Source organism: Mandrillus leucophaeus, unplaced genomic scaffold (genome assembly GCF_000951045.1).
Source record: "Mandrillus leucophaeus isolate KB7577 unplaced genomic scaffold, Mleu.le_1.0 Scaffold253, whole genome shotgun sequence".
Classification (NCBI taxonomy): Eukaryota; Metazoa; Chordata; class Mammalia; order Primates; family Cercopithecidae; genus Mandrillus; species Mandrillus leucophaeus.
In genome coordinates this window covers 917,809-933,991 of record NW_012102621.1, presented here as the reverse complement: position 1 = coordinate 933,991, position 16,183 = coordinate 917,809, and the positions used below count along the sequence as shown (strand labels likewise).

At 35.2% G+C, this 16,183-nt stretch overlaps 1 protein-coding gene across 3 annotated transcripts in view; it reads left to right on the top strand.

The window, feature by feature from the left end:
• Nucleotides 1-16,183, top strand: part of MKL2 (MKL/myocardin-like 2) — a 196,330-nt gene that overhangs the window by 57,475 nt on the left and 122,672 nt on the right. For all 3 annotated transcript variants that reach the window (XM_011983669.1, XM_011983666.1, XM_011983667.1), the window contains one exon: nt 4,401-4,621. In XM_011983669.1, the coding sequence (XP_011839059.1) occupies nt 4,468-4,621 (154 nt within the window). In that variant the 5' untranslated portion in view covers nt 4,401-4,467. The remainder of the gene's footprint in view (nt 1-4,400; nt 4,622-16,183) is intronic.

Genomic DNA, 16,183 nt, shown 5'->3' with positions numbered 1-16,183 from the left:
AGGCGTGGTGGTGGTACCTGTAATCCCAACTACTTGGGAGGCTGAGGCACGAGAATCACTTAAACCTGGGAGGTGGAGGCTGCAGTGAACCAAGATTGTACCACTACACTCCAGCCCGGGTGACACAGCGAGACTCCACATCTCAAAAAAAAAAAAGAAAAAAAAAGTTCCTAAATAGCACCTTGTACCTACTTACCCTATTTGTATTCTACTGTTTTTTACATGTGTATTAATAGTTGCCTTTGACCTCTCTTCCCACTCATTGGGCAAATGATTTATTCTCTGTATAAAGATGAGAGGTTCTGCTAGACCAGTGATTCTCAATGCTTGGTACACAGTAGGATCCCTCTGTCCCAAACCAATTGTAGCAGAATCTCTGGAGATTCCCTGCCAACAACCCCTACCCATCAGGGATTTTTTTTTTTTAAACCTCCCCAAATTATTATATTGTGAGGAGAGTTGAGAAGCACTTGTGAACACATGTTAGCACTGATTTGGGGACTTCCTTAGCCCAATAGCCCAGTATATTTTAAAATATAAGATAATTATTACTGGTTCTATCTTGACTCCATTAAAAAAAATTAGTGAATGAATAGATGAAAAATGAAAGTGTAATGCCTCTTGGGTTTTTTTTTTTTTTCCCTGTATTTTTTTCCCCTACCTCTGGCATAGTATCTCACAATGAACTGGTTTGTTTTTTGAGAGAAGTTGTATCCCAGGTTGATCTTCCAGTATTATGCTGTACTTTTACTTAGTGTTGGATAAATGTTGGCTTTGTTTCATTTTGAGCTGCAGTTATGTTATTGGAATTTGTAAGATAGTAACTTTCTTCATTCATGCTGTCAGTTCTAGATGAATTAATATTTTATCACAGTTTGTCCAGTGAAAGCTAAATGATTGTTTTACTTTTGTAACTAAATTATGGCCCAATGAAATAATCTGTTCCAATGCCATTTCTTTAATATCTCAATTATTGACTACTATACAGAGAGTAGTCAATTTTATATTTGATATTGGATCTTATTTTCAAAAGAAAATCATCAAGTAGTTAAGTAGACTTTAAGGTGACAGCTTGCAAAATCTCAGAGTAGATTTAGTCTATACTCTCTCAAAAATGTTCATGAATATTAAGTTAAAATTTTTTGAAAACTTAGTATTTGCCTTTGCTACATTTTATAAAGATTTCCTTAGCTTATAATTTTCATAATTGGGAGGGATGTGTGGGAGTTTAAGGTGAGCATAAAGTCAAGCCATAATAGGTTGAAAAAATTCTTCAGTATGTAGAACAGATAATACTGCATGAAAATATTTTTTTTAAATCTGTGCCTAAAGGATCTTCCAAATCATTAGCACCGATGTTCGGAGCTTGTACATCTTTCCATTATAAGGGCATTATGGTACTTGTATCTTAGCATTAATTTGATGTGAACAGATTTTATTTTGTATGAATAAATAATTTGAAATGAAAATTCATAGTTTTGAAAAAGTCTAGGAGTTGTATTTTAATATTCCTTAGTGAAATAAGTAATTTGTCATGCAGATTCACCTAACATGTTTTCTGAAGTCTACTTTATTTGATGATAATAATAGTCATCACAGGCTTCTTGGAATTCCTGTTTGCATGACCTGTCTTTTTTCTATCCATTTTCCACCCTAATTGTGTCTTCATATTTAAAGTATGTCACTTATATGCATATATTTATAGACTTTTAAAAATTTATTCTGTGTCTTTTAATTGGAGTGTTGAGATCATTTACATTTAATGTAATTAGTGATAAGGTTGGATTTAGGTCTGTTTTGCTGTTTGTTTTCTGCTTGTCCCATCTCTTTTTAGTTATTCATGTTTTCCTTCTTTTGGGTTAATTGGGTATTTTTAAGAATGCTATTTTAATATCCCTGCGATGTTTTAGCTAAAACTATTTGTATTTTTTAAACAGTTGTTTTAAGTAATTGTATATGATCTTCTCAGTCTACTTAAAGCTAAAATTACACTGTTCTCTTATGATATATGGGAAAGTAAAGACACTGAACATACCCCTCTTTCATCTTTTATGCCATAGTTGTCATATATATCACATCTACATGTAGTGTAAACCTCACAACAGGGTGTTACAATTTTTGCTTTGAATGCTAATAATATAGAAATTCAGAAGAAAACCTAGTCTTTAGTTTTTTTATCTACACATTTACTATTTCTGATGCTTTCCATTTCTGAAATCTCAGTTTTTATCTGGTATCACTTCTCTTCAGTCAGTCTTTAAAGAATTTCTTGTAGTGTGGATCTCCTGGTGACAATTTTGCCTTCATTATTAAAGGATATTTCCATTGAATATGTAATTCAGATTGACAGTTGTAGAGACTCTCGATTCTGTTAGGTTCCTTCTTGAGAGTGGTGTTTTGTTAAGAGCAGGCAGTTAACTTTGCTGAACTCTTGCAAGCTGGCTTTTCTTTGGTGGGCAGCGCCAGAGATCTCAGTTCAGTTCTTTTTGCCTTAGCTGGGCTGCATGAAGTCTGCCCTCCATGTATACAGTTTAGGGATCAGCCAGAGACTTGGAGCACAGTGCATACACCTGCCCCCCACCCCGCTTTGTGGCTCACTCGTGTTTGGGAACTAAATAGAAAGTCAAGTAATAGATCTATTTATGCATACTCAGTTGAATTTCAGCAAAAGTGCAAAGGCAACTTAATAAAGACAGTCTTGTCAACAAATGATGATAGAACAATCAGGTATACATATGCCAAAAAATCCTGAAAAAAAGTTGACTCATATTTCACTGCAGAAATAAAAATTGACTCAAAATGGATCGTAGACTTAAATGTAAAACATAAAACTAGATCTAGAAGAAAACAGGAAGTAATCTTTATTACCTTGAGCTAATCAAAGATTTATTAGCTACAGCAACAAAAACATTATCCATAAAAGAAAAAAAAATTGATCAATAGTGGATTTCATCAAATTAAAAATATTCTTCATAAAACACTATCAAGAACATGCAAAATAGCCTGGGATAAAATACTTGTAAATCATGTATCTGATAAAGCACGTGTGTCCAAAATGTATTTTTAAAACTCTGAAAACTCAATAATAAGAAAATAAACCACCTAATTTAAAAAAAAAAATATTTGCTCAGATACTTAGACAAAGAAGATATAGGGATGGCAAATTAAAAGATGCTCAACATCATTAGTCACTCAGGAAATACAAATTAAAACCACAATGAGATACTACTTGCCCATTAAAGTGACTGAAATGGAAAAGACTGACCATATGAAGTACCAAGGTTGTGGAACAACTGGAGTTCTCATACCCTGCTGGTAAGAATGTAAAGTGGTACAACCACTTTAGAAGACAGTTTGTCAGTTTCTTAAAAATTTACATATAGAACTGCCATGTGATCCAGCCATTTCACTCCTGTACAAGTATCTATATGGATACGTGCTTTCACTTCTCTTGGGTAAATACCATCTTGGTATTTACCATTTGGATATTTGGTATTTACCCAAGAGAAGTGAAAGCATGTGTCCATATAGATAACTGTGCAGGAGCATTTGTAGCATCCTTATTTGTAATAGTCAAAAACTGGAAAAACCCCAGATGTCCATCAGTAGGTGAAAGGATGAACACACTGTGCTATGAAATGCTGCTAAATAAGCAGACAGCAAAGAATTTGATCGAATGTTTTGCCACTGCCATAACAGGGACTGACCATCCTTCTAGCCTCCAGTAACAGTTTTCTGCTGCCCACTTTGTAGTCCTTAAGCCAGTGTCACATGTTTAGAATTTTTGATGTATCTTTGGTACTTCTGTTGCTGATTTTCATATCAGTCAGAATGAGCCAGGTTTTACTGTGATAACAACCCCAAATTTCAGTGACTTAAAAGTTTGTTTCTTTGTCATGAACCGTATGTCCACTGTGGGTTAGCTGAAAGCTCTGTTTTCTGTTGTTCTCACCCTGAGACTCAGGCTGATAGAAGTCATTATCTGAAACCTTACTGGTTGCTGTGAATGTTGACTAATTTAAACTTGCTTGATATATAGGAATTAAGATGAATTTTCAAGCCAGACTGCGTGTTTTCATCAGTATTTGTTGACTCTGTTTTTCATTTTAGCATGCATTAAATCTTTAGTGCCACCAGTGGCTATGACTTTCTTTAATTTGTGGTATTAAAAAATACACAAAATATATTTCAACATTTATTTACCTTGTAATTGCTTGTTTTTAAGTGGGAAGTATGTTATTCCTGTTAGATAAAGAACCTGAGGTCCAGAGAGGGTAAATGGATTAGTGTGACCATACAGCAGTAAAACGACTAGAACCCAGGATTCCCATTTTAATACTTTTGTGCAAATTGGAGAAAGGTAACTACACCATCTCTTTACACATTCTTTATTTTGGCAGTGTCTTCAGTATTTTGGCCACATTTGAGAGGCGTCTTGCACTCCCTGTTGCCAGTGGCTGGAACACAATGGATCACACAGGGGCGATAGACACCGAGGATGAAGTGGGACCTTTAGCCCATCTTGCTCCAAGTCCTCAGAGTGAAGCTGTGGCTCATGAATTCCAGGAACTCTCCTTGCAGTCCAGTCAGAACTTACCCCCTCTGAACGAAAGGAAAAATGGTGAGTTCACCTTGTGCAATGGGATCTTTGATTTAAAGATTTCCCCTCTTTGGGAGCCCAGTTTGTTCCTGTTTGGTAGTAGTATTTTGGTCAGTTCAGCAGTCTGTCATGGAGGAGAACCCTATAGAAGTACTGGATGGTTTTTAATAACAGGCGGAATTTCACTTTCCATCCATTTCTTTCATTATTTTCCCAGCAAGTATCTTTGTAGTGACGTTACCTTTGGAAATAAACTTTAGATTCAGCCATTTTAGCACAAGCGGATGATTTCGTGCTGGAATGGCATTGGAAAGTAAGTTCCTGTGCTGATGCCAGGGAAATAGATTGTGGATATGACTACATTCTCCTCCTACTTTCTCCATCTCCGGTGTGTTGCACCTTAATTTCAAAAGTGGCAAAGCTATCTCAGTGATGACTAAGAAGTCAGGAACTTCTTATTTGAGTATTTATTATATTAATGGCTATGGATATAGCCAATATGGCTCAGTCTTTGACTGCCTCATCTTTGTCTACAAAATGAATATTTTCTATTCATTATCTGTTCAGGAAATTTTCATCACTCACAGAGATATTCCAGAGTCTCCAGAAGACACAATACTGTCAATTTTAAACATAAACAAATAGAGATAGATGACATATACTTTTAATGCTTGAGATATAAAATCTAACAAATACAAAGTAATGTTAAAATTTACAAACACTCTAAGCATACACATTAAAAAACAGAATTAAGGATTTTTTCTGGAATCACTATACCTTCCACAGTTCTGATGAGTCCTACACTCACAAGTATATTTGTAAATTTCAATTTTTTAAAAGCCAGAAGAAATAAAACTGCTTTCCCTGCAGAGTACCTCATTATGTACCTTGTCACTTATTTTCCTGGGTGCTAAGTGTTTTCCAATCCTCCTACTTATTGGACTTACCTTATTTAGGAAAATGGATTAAAAAAACCATACATATACCACTCTTCTTAGGCCTTTAGTACATGTCTTTGGTGTGTACTTGTTCTCCTTCAAATAAAATATGTTTTGCTTTGTATCTGAATCTTGTTGCTACGCACAGCCCTTGACCATTTTGATAGGTTTAAAGCAGCATCTTAGCTTAGGTGCCATCAAACCTTCAGGATGCTGTGGCTGACTCACTGATGATGGCTTTTAAACCTTCCATCTTTTATTTCATTTATTTATTTATTTTTTTTTTGAGACGGTGTCTCGCTCTGTCATCCAGCCTGGAGTGCAGTGGCATGATCTCGGCTCACTGCAAGCTCCGCCTCCCAGGCTGGTGCCATTCTCCTGCCTCAGCCTCCTGAGTAGCTGAGACTACAGGCGCCTGCCACCACACCCAGCTAATTTTTTCTATTTTTAGTAGAGAGACGGGGTCTCACTGTGTTAGCCAGAATGGTTTCCATCTCCTGACCTCGTGATCCACCCGCCTCAGCCTCCCAAAGTGCTAGGATTGCAGTCATGAGCCACAGGCGCCCGGGTTAAACATTCTATCTTTTAAGAACCCAGATTTACCTTAGACAGTGGCTGAGAGAATATAGCCACATTTACTGAAACATGACTAAGTGTGATCAGATTTACACAGTACACTTGGACCAGTATAATGTCCAAATTATTACCCTGAAAGAAAATAAGAGTTGAACTGTTATAAAATCAGAATACACAGTTGTGCACAATACTGGTCTTCTGTAATGGCGAGGGAAGTGTGAGGAGACTTTATCCCTTATGGTCATTTGCAGCAAAATGTTAATATGTATGCCAGAATATAAGGTGGTAAGCCCAACTATAGAGCATTCTCCCCTTATAAACTTTTAAGGAAGTAGATTAAATGGTAAAAATTTTAATTTATTAATGTAGTTAAATTTTATGAAGCATTGCAGTAATGTAGGATTGCTTTAACCACTCTCATTATTCATAAAACCATCCTACTCAAAGTGTATATGTGAATCTTTGTGGTCAGTGTTTTTATCAGCAGTAGAATCCCTGTGCATCATCCATCTGGCACTAATTTCCAGGGTGCATCTTCATTTCTGTCTCTTTGGTTTGAGTTACAGCAGCTCTGTAACATGTGCATGATTTGACACTGAAAATTTAATGTCTAAATCACAAGTACCATTCACAAAACAGTTTTTTTTAAATTGTCTTAGTTATATACTCATAATCTCTATAACATAATACTTGTTTGATTTGTCATTGGTTGTTACATTTTATGGGGTCTAGTTTCTGTTTTAGAATTTTGCCCTTTTTTAAGCAGATAATGTATTCATGTGGTTTAAAATGTTATGATTACGTAGTGAAAAGTAGTTACCCTCCCAGTCTTGTCCCTTACCTGCACAGTTACTTTCCCAGAATTAACTGTTACTAGGGTTTTTTCTGAGAGAATAATATTTGACTACTTTTTAAAAAGCAGTTTTTAAACAGCTGCTTTGTAACAACACCCAACACTTTGAATTTTAAGGTTTTAACTGGGAATAATGTATTGATTTTCTCTCTTCCTTTTTTTTCTGATTCTGATTAAAATATTTCTGTAAACCTGAAAATAGCTTCAAATGAAGTTGGTTTTTAAGCCAGTGTGTTTTCTTCAAGAGTCCTTTTTTGTTCAATATGAAGTAAATGAAAGAATATCTCATTCTGAGACACCGTGCAAAGACTCCACTATGAGATTGTTCCCTCTTTTCTAATAAATGACTTCAGGAAGTTATTATAGAAGCCTTATTTTATATTCAGACATACAATTTCAGGCTTATGATATATTAACCTAATTTGCATATACATTCCGAGGCATAAAAGACATCTTTATTTGGCTGTCAGAAATCTAGGCTTTTGGGGAAATGCTGGTCAAAGGATACAAAATTTCAGTTAGATAGGAGGAATAAGTTCAAGAGATTTATTGCACAACATGGTAACCTAGGTTAATAACAATGTATTGTATTGAAAATTGCTAAGATAGTAGATTTTAAGTGTTGTCACCATGAAAAAAAATAGTAAACATTTGAAGTAATGATATGTTAATTCAGTTGAGCAATTCCACAGTACATACATATTTCATAAAAAGGACATGGTAAATACATATAATTTTTGTCAGTTTCAAAATAAAAGCAAATATATTAAAAAATGTTTAAATGTAAGTTTTTGACAGTTATGTGAGCAGAGTATATTCACATCAAGTAATGTATAGATGAAAGGAGCGTAACATTCTTACTTTAATGATTTTTTCCAGGCATGTTCTTCATGTTTTAGGTCTTCTTAATGCAATGTTTAACTCATACAAAATGCAGTTGTTGGCATCAAAATTAATCAATACAAACTATTGTTTAGATATTATGAAATAAATGAAGTCAGATTTTTTTGGTGATTGTGTTTTATTGTTATTCCTAAACATTTGAATTTCACTTATTAGAATTATTTTCTGTTGAGGAAAAAATGGAGATATTTCAGTTTGAGATTAGTGTCTAATGGGTAATATATAATAGTTTATAAATACACTTTACAAGGAAAATGAAGTTGACGTTTAAGTAATGATTCCAGGATCTTCCCTTGTTTTACATTCATATTTATGTTACTGACGATAGTGGAGCTGCAGGATATTCCCACTATTGGAGCACACAGGGGAGATACTTAGTAAAGAGAAGCTGGGATTTTCCTTTACCCTTGAATGTGACCAAAATAGTACCTCAAAAGTAAAGCAGCCATATTTAAGCAATTAACTTTTCCTAACAAGTGAGGCCTTAATGAAGGAAAATGGATATACAGAAACACATGCATTATCTACCTTTACTAAAACAATGCGTATACAGGGGATTGAGCTTCATTTTGACATTTTAAGTACATGTTAGATCCATCTTTTTCACTATTTACATTCCTTCACATGAGCAGACTGGGAATAAAAAGGAAACCAGTCAAAGCAATAGGACTTTAGTGTTTAAACCGGAAAAGCTCAGCAAGGAAAGGCAAAGTGGGTAGAAACAACATCACTGAAAGAGCTGCAGCCCTTTGCCTGTGCCTACACTCTGAGGGGACCCTGCGGGAGAAGCTGTTCCTTCCTGAGCTTGTGTGCAAGACCGGTAAGCTGAAGGCAGAGCAACCCTCAGGGATGCTGGCTGGTGAATTTAAGCTTTTAAGTCATTGCCAGTATTATTACAGAGTAAGCAGAGACGTTAATATAGATTTTCATTTTTAAAAACTGATATTTTAATACTTGATGGTACGTCTTGAGTCCAGGTATTTTTAAGGTGAGGAGCAGTCATGTCATGTTTACGGGGTCACAGCAACAGCACAGGCCAGCCGATTTAGACTTTTGTAAAATCAGTATCATCTACCTCCCTCTTCCTGAACTAAAAGGCTTTTTCAAACTCTGTTTACTATGAAGTAGTCAGTGTGTTTTAGGCCTCAATAAAGAGGAATGACATTTGCTGTTCTTATTTTAAACTTTGGTATTACTAGTTACTGCAGTTGTTAGAGTTTTGAGCTTATAGTCCCATCTTGAAATCTTTTCTTCTAAGATTTTCCATCCATTAAATTTATACTGAATAATTTTAGATAATCTCTTTTTCAGTTCTTGAAATGATCACTTACTAGAGAGAAAATAATTTATTCAGAAGTTTGCTGCACACAAGGGAACCCAAGATGGCTCTTTGCTTTGGTTTCAATACATGTATTAACATGTTTGCAGACAGTCAGGTGAACTTTGCCTAGCCATGGAACCCAGCCAAAGAAAACTGCTTGCCTTACACAATAGAAAATGAATGGCATATATTTACAGCTGGCCTTTTTTGGGGGTTTTACTTTGAGAGCATTTCCCTGCTTCTCATTAACCTGCTGGGCTTACTGTTGATCCAAGTATCTGGAAATACACGGTGGCATTGAGCATTTGTCTTGGGCAAAACTGGGTTCTTGAGGCCATAGGTGAGCTAGTATAATGAATGAATGGAGATTGGTGAGGAAGAGAGAGGAAATTTCTACTTTGCTGTGCAGCAGATAGCCAGACAAAGTTGTCATAGTGTCATAAACGAGCAGGAAACAAATAGATGCTCAGTAGCCAAGACAGAGCTGTGGAATTCTTGCTTTCCCTTTCTGTAACTGGAAGTAATAGAAATGAATAAATTTCTCTAAAATCTTGTCGTTGACTTTGCTGTTAACATATTTAGGATGTGGAGTGTTTCATGTAATTCTCAAGGACATCAGTAAACATTCTGATAAGTAACTTATTTTCCTGCTTTCAGGAGTTAGAGTACTTACACTGAGAAGAGAAGTATATACTCTGAATATAATTTTCCTTAGTTGTTTTAAAATAATATTTTTAAAAACTGGGCTTTAGGATTTATACTAAACACAATTATAGCTTTAAAAGCAAGCTATAAGCCTCCTGACAACTGCAAATGAAATTCTTAATTGTGGCAGCTCTCATACTCTTTTTGTTTGTGAAAATCTCTTCAAAATGAAAAAGAAGCCTTGTAAGTACCTTAAGGGTGAGGTATTCTCTTTCATAATAACCTTTATAATGTCTCCTATTAGTATGTTTTGATTCACAGTGTAAATAAGCACCTGTAACCCTGTCTGCCTTCTATTTTTCTAGTCTGAGTGTCTTATTTAGACAGTTTTTGTTACTGAGGATTTTGTTTGCTTCAGTGCATTGCAGAACACACCCATGCAGTGTGTTTGGAGCGAGGGAGGGGGCTGTGTGTAACTGTACTTTCTCCCATTTGTAGCTGGCAGTGAGTTTGCTCTCCTGCTGGAGTAGCAGCATCAGAATGCTAACATGGGCTTGCTTTCGTTATGGATGAGGGGTGGATGAAGCTTTGTGCATCAGCAAGACCATGGACCCTATTACAGCATCCCTGAAGCTCATTTTGAGTAATTTATTTAGTCTTTAAATTGTGTCCTTTTGTTGAAATACCCTTGGGGCATCACAGTGAACACACTTATTAACAGTAAGATTTAAAACATAATAGTAATTAGCAGTTTAAACCGATGAGGAGACCACATCATCTTAAACTTGTTTACTTGTTTTATGTTTACTTAACATTTTAGATGACTTTTCTAGTTACTGAAGTCACAGAAGTACATTATTTTCTATATAGATTGAGATAATTTTCATAAAAGTAGAGCCAACCATATCATTTATATTACACATTGGACCAGTGAATAAACTAAAACAAATTTATTAAGAAATAGTCTTTGCTGTTCCTCAGAAAGCAATTATAAAAGATAATATACATAATATAAATGATTAGTTTAATAAGTATGACTCACCTTTAACCTCGTAGCTACTTAGACCTCACAAGACTTTGTGGAATTAAGTAATTAGCTTATAATTAGTTCCTCTATTGGACTGAGAGACTTAGGAAAATTAAAGTGGGGCTCCATTTACTTATGTCTGCCACGTAATTCAATCACAAGGACCTCTTGTAGCTAAAAAAGAGAAAAGATAGTTTTGGACACCTATTCTCTACCATACCTATAGAAGAGCCAGTAAATACAGGGAACGTACTTAAAAAAAGTGATCCATGACAATTTTTGTTACTTTGCTTATATTTTAAGACATCAATAATAAAGTACTCTTGTGACAGAAAACAGTAAGACTGATATGTTAAAGTGGCAAATGTGTTGGAATTTTCTCTTTGGCTTGTAATTAGTAATTACCTAGACTAATTAGCAAATATCATGTTTTTCTGACTCCTTTCATTAATCCGTGCGTTGGCTCTCCTGCCCTCACCGACTGCCCTCACTATTATTGACAGGAAGTGTAGTCTTTTGGGAGTCAGGACTTCAGTCTCCTCTGCTGACTCAGTCTGTGAGCATGGGTAAGTCTAAGGCGCGCTCTGTGTCACAGCTTGCCCATTATGACATCCGTACAGCAGCCTCCAGCCCATGTGTCTCCCTGCGGCCCTTCTTCATTACATCGTGTGTTCTTATATCTCATTGTCATGTTTGCCATGTGCTATTCATTGGGCAGCAGAAACAGAAAGCATGGAAGATAACTTCCATCTCAGCTAACCAGTGGAATTTTCCTTAGATACAAATTAGTCGTGTTGCTGTTTAATACAGACCTCACAGCTGTATTAGTAAACATACTTGCCAGCTCTGTCAATTAGTCAGACTTTCCTGCTGTATTTAAAGAGAGTAATTGACTTATTTGTTATTCTCAAAAATAATGTGTCTAATTTAGAATATGTAGTTTCTATTGATGGTTTTTAAGGGTTGGCAGGTATGTGTTAACATTTTTATAATAGCATCAAACTGTCAGTTAAAAGACAATTTTCAGCTCTTTTTAAAGCCCAAATTCATATTTTTATGGTATTTGTGTTGTTGTTTCCATTAAGATAATGCTAATCATTGGGTGTCTATTTCACCAGTTAAATTTTTGATATATGGCCTCTGCGTTTAATGAAGACATAACAAGAAAAGCAAAAAGTCTGATTCACAGCTTGCCTTTGGTTCTCATAGTCTAAGTTTAAAAACTGACAAGTGTTACAGTTGGTCAGCACTCTCTGCCGATTTGCGATTCGTAGCTACAAAATAGAAGACCCTCTTTGACAGAAGCCTTGATCCTGAGATAGCAGTTAAGAAGAATGTTACTTGGACTGCTTGATCAAACCACTGTCACATATTATAGGAAGGAAAAGTTTGCTGTATCAGAATACTCTGCTCTCCCAAAGTATTAAAAAATTGATATTTCAAGAATGGAAATGATACTTTTTAAAATTATTGTTCACAAACATTTATTGAATGATCACTGTGCCTCTTACTCTAAAATAATTCTTAGATTTTTAAGCCTCTAGTACAATGTTGAAAGTTTATGATATAGTATATTCTCATAAACTTGTTACACAAAGATCTTTAAAAGACTTTTCCCTGACTGTATACAGAAAAATAATTGGAGATGATTCTTGTGGATAACTGAAAAGAAGAACCTAGTTTTAAAGAAGGAGGGCTATAGAGTTAAGCCTAGCAAGAGCCTGCTCTGTTGCACTAAATGTGTGGTGGCAGGCCCCTCAAAGCCATAGTCGGAATAATCTTACATATGCCTCCTAGATTGTTGGGAAGATTGAATAAAATAAAGCATCTAAAGTGTCTAGCACATACATGGCACATCTTAGGCTCTCAGTATATGTTATAATTAACCCAGCCTTGGATGCCTGATGTGAGAATACCATGACGGAGGCACCAACTTTGGAGCCAACCTAAGCCTAGATCTTAGCTATACCATTACTAGCTATGTGAATTTGGACCAATTAGTTACCTTCCCTTTGCCTCAGTGTCCTTATCTGCAAAGTGGGGATCACACTAGTATTTGTTTCATAAGATTGCTATGAGGGATTAGATCAAGTAATCTAAACCAAGTATTGAGAATAGTACAGGCACATAATTAGCACTTTATTTATTAGTATGTATATTTTGAAAATGCAGTATCGTTAACCCTTGGACAGTGTAGGGGTTGGGGCACCAAGCCCCCGTGCAGTAGAAAATCCATGTATAACTTTTGGCTCCCTCAAAACCTATCTAATGATAGCCTGCTGTTGACTGGCAGTCTTCCTTATAACATAAACAGTTGATTAACACATATCATGTATGTTATATGCATTATGTACTGTATTCTTACAATAAAGTAAGCTGGAGACAAGCAAATGTTATTAAGAAAAGTCATAAGGAGCTGGGTCAGTGGCTCCCCGCTATAGTGCCAGCTACTCAGGAAGATCCCTTGAGCCTGGAGTTCAAGACCAGCCTGGACAATATATAGCAAGACCTCATCATAAGAAATAAAGGAAATTATGAGGAAGATATATCTACAGTATTTTACTGTATTTATCAATACTGGAAGTTTACACAGTCTGTTTGTAAAATGAATCATCTGTCTGAAATGGTGGGCAACTGCAGCTGCAGACCTCAATCTATGGTACATATCAAGCAATTCAACTTTTTCTTCTAATGTCATGACGTTTTTCTGCTTCTTGGGAGCACCTCCAGAATCACTAGTGGCACTTCGTAGGAGTCTCATTATGCAAAGTTTAAGGTACTGCACTAAACATGATGAAAAATATGTGAGAACTTTAAGAGATTACTTTTTACTTCAATGCGCCGTTTCCTGGAGAGACAACTGCTCACGCGGAGATCGTGAGCCTTACTTGGTGTTCTCAGCGGTACTCGCAGCTCTTGAGCCTCACCATGATAGCAACAGGAGGTGACTGCAAAATTGTCACAGTAGTACAATGTCCACTACAGTTGATTTATGTTCATTTACATTGCTCAACTGTAAATGGTTCCTCGTATGGTCTGTATGTGTATGTAAGTTTTGGTAAATTTTAACTTTTTATAATAGATTTGTGTATATTTTATAGTAGTAAATGACAAAATAGACTAGTTTCCACATATAGTTTATACATTCACAACATACCTAACTTTTTCTTAATTCCTTCGATATTTCTAGGCTGTGTGGTTCATCTGAACTTTTTCGAATTTTCACACATCTCCAAAAATTTTTGCAACACATTTATTGAAAAAAATCCAAATATATATGGACCCATGAAGTTCAAAGTCATGTTGTTCAAGGGTCAACTGTGTTTTAATTCATACTAAGTCAGTGTAGTTTTTCAGAATTTTCACCATGATGTTTTATAACAGCATTTCTTTCAGTCGTCCCAGTGACTTTTGCTCCCATTTTCTGCAAGTATTTCTTTTTTAAAAAAGGCAAAATGACATTCAGTTTCTTAATGTCTCACCGTGTACCTTCATAACATTTGAAGAGCAGCTTATCTGATGAGTGCTGAGAGGGCAAAGGCAGTGGGCACTGATTTCCCATGAAGTTCGTCTCTTGTTGGTACTGCCAGTTCCCACAATCCTAGCATTCTCTAGGCATCAGTCAGTGTCTGCAAAAAAGGATTTTCAAATATTAAAGCATGTGAAAAGACAAACAGGCCAAAACTCAGAGCTCTCTAGGGACTATGACCTCCAAAACAGACTCCATTCTGACATTTTCACAGGCTACTTGAAGGAATTCCAGCAGGGTTGTTCCATTTGGTAAACTCCTAAACAAACCCTCTGTCATCGAGGACTGATTTATAGAATTTTCTCCTTCTTATGTACTTGTTCCGAAGAGATTGAGATAGTAGATATGGTTGCTGAGACTCTTTTAAAAGGCATTTGATATATATGATAAGTACTATACAGAAGACTTTTGGTATTTTGAAGTAATAAAACAGTTATTTTTAATGTTTAAAGAGATTTTGTGTTCTGAGTTGTCTTCTAAATTCTTTTTCTTTTTGATTCCAGGAAATCTATGTCATAATCACATCTCTAAATTAAGTTTTTTTCATTATAAACCCAATCATTTAACAAAGAAATTGAATAAACTTAGAAATTATCTTTGTATAAACAAATATGTTAAAATATGTTTATGCATATATATAAATATATACATATGATATACATATGTCATATGTTTTGCAGTGACCTTTAGAATATGTGAAACAGAAACAGTTCCGGTGTTGTAGAATGTTCTTCTGTGAAATCTTGGTGTAATGGCAGCTGTTCAGATGGTGCTCTAAGGTCACTAGAGGGGGTGGATCTATAAGTTGTTTTTCAATTAATCTGGATCCTCTTAAAATATTTTACTGTGTATTTTTATGCATTTCTTTTTTAAAAAAGAAGAATATAATGCTAAAAATAAATGAGAAGGGCAGAACCCAAGAGATTTGGAGCCTGGAGAACTTAAGGAAATGGGTAATTAGGATTTATTTGGCTTGTAGTTGGCCCTAACTGCTAACAGCCTCATGGTGGTCTCATCTGAAGTCTGTGAGTGGCATGTATGAAATTCCAGGGTGAACAGCATTCCACATTGGGAGGACCAGGTTTGTTGGGGAATTTTGTATGGTTTGTTTCCTTCTTTGTGTGTTTCTTTTTAATCTTTTAAATGAATTCTTTAATTGAATTAACAGAGTTTTAACTGCTAAATAAAAGTCCTATACAATCAAAAATTTCTTAAGATTTGATATCTGATTCTGTTGTAGGAATGTAATATATTTTGGGAAAGAGTTTAAAAATGGGACACAGGCAAGTAAATTGATTTATGATGCTCTCAACCAAGCTTCACAAAATTAGTACTAAAAATAAAATTCATGTTATCATATTCTAATAACCTGTCATAAACCTAGCACATTTTAGATCTCCTTAGTGGAAAGACATGAAAGTGAAATAATAAATTGCTTAATTGGTCAAAATTAGTTATTGAGTTATTGACTGTACTAGAGTATTGTGTGGCTCTTGATTGATGTTTAAAATATAAATAAAATCTGCTGAAAAAAATAAATGTGTGTGTTACTGTTTCTCTCAAGCCAAGAATAACAGTGATATTTAACTAGACATCTTAATATGAAAAAGTATTACTTTTCTAATATGTTTTCTAACAACTTTTTTATTTCTCTATATTTGTTAGTCTCTTCATCTTTTTCAAAGAAATGGAATTTGGTTAAATAGCAATTTGCGGATGAACCAATGAAACCTCTGGTTGCATACTTTTGTACTTGTTTGTGCATAGAAATCATGTAGCTGTTTGATGGAT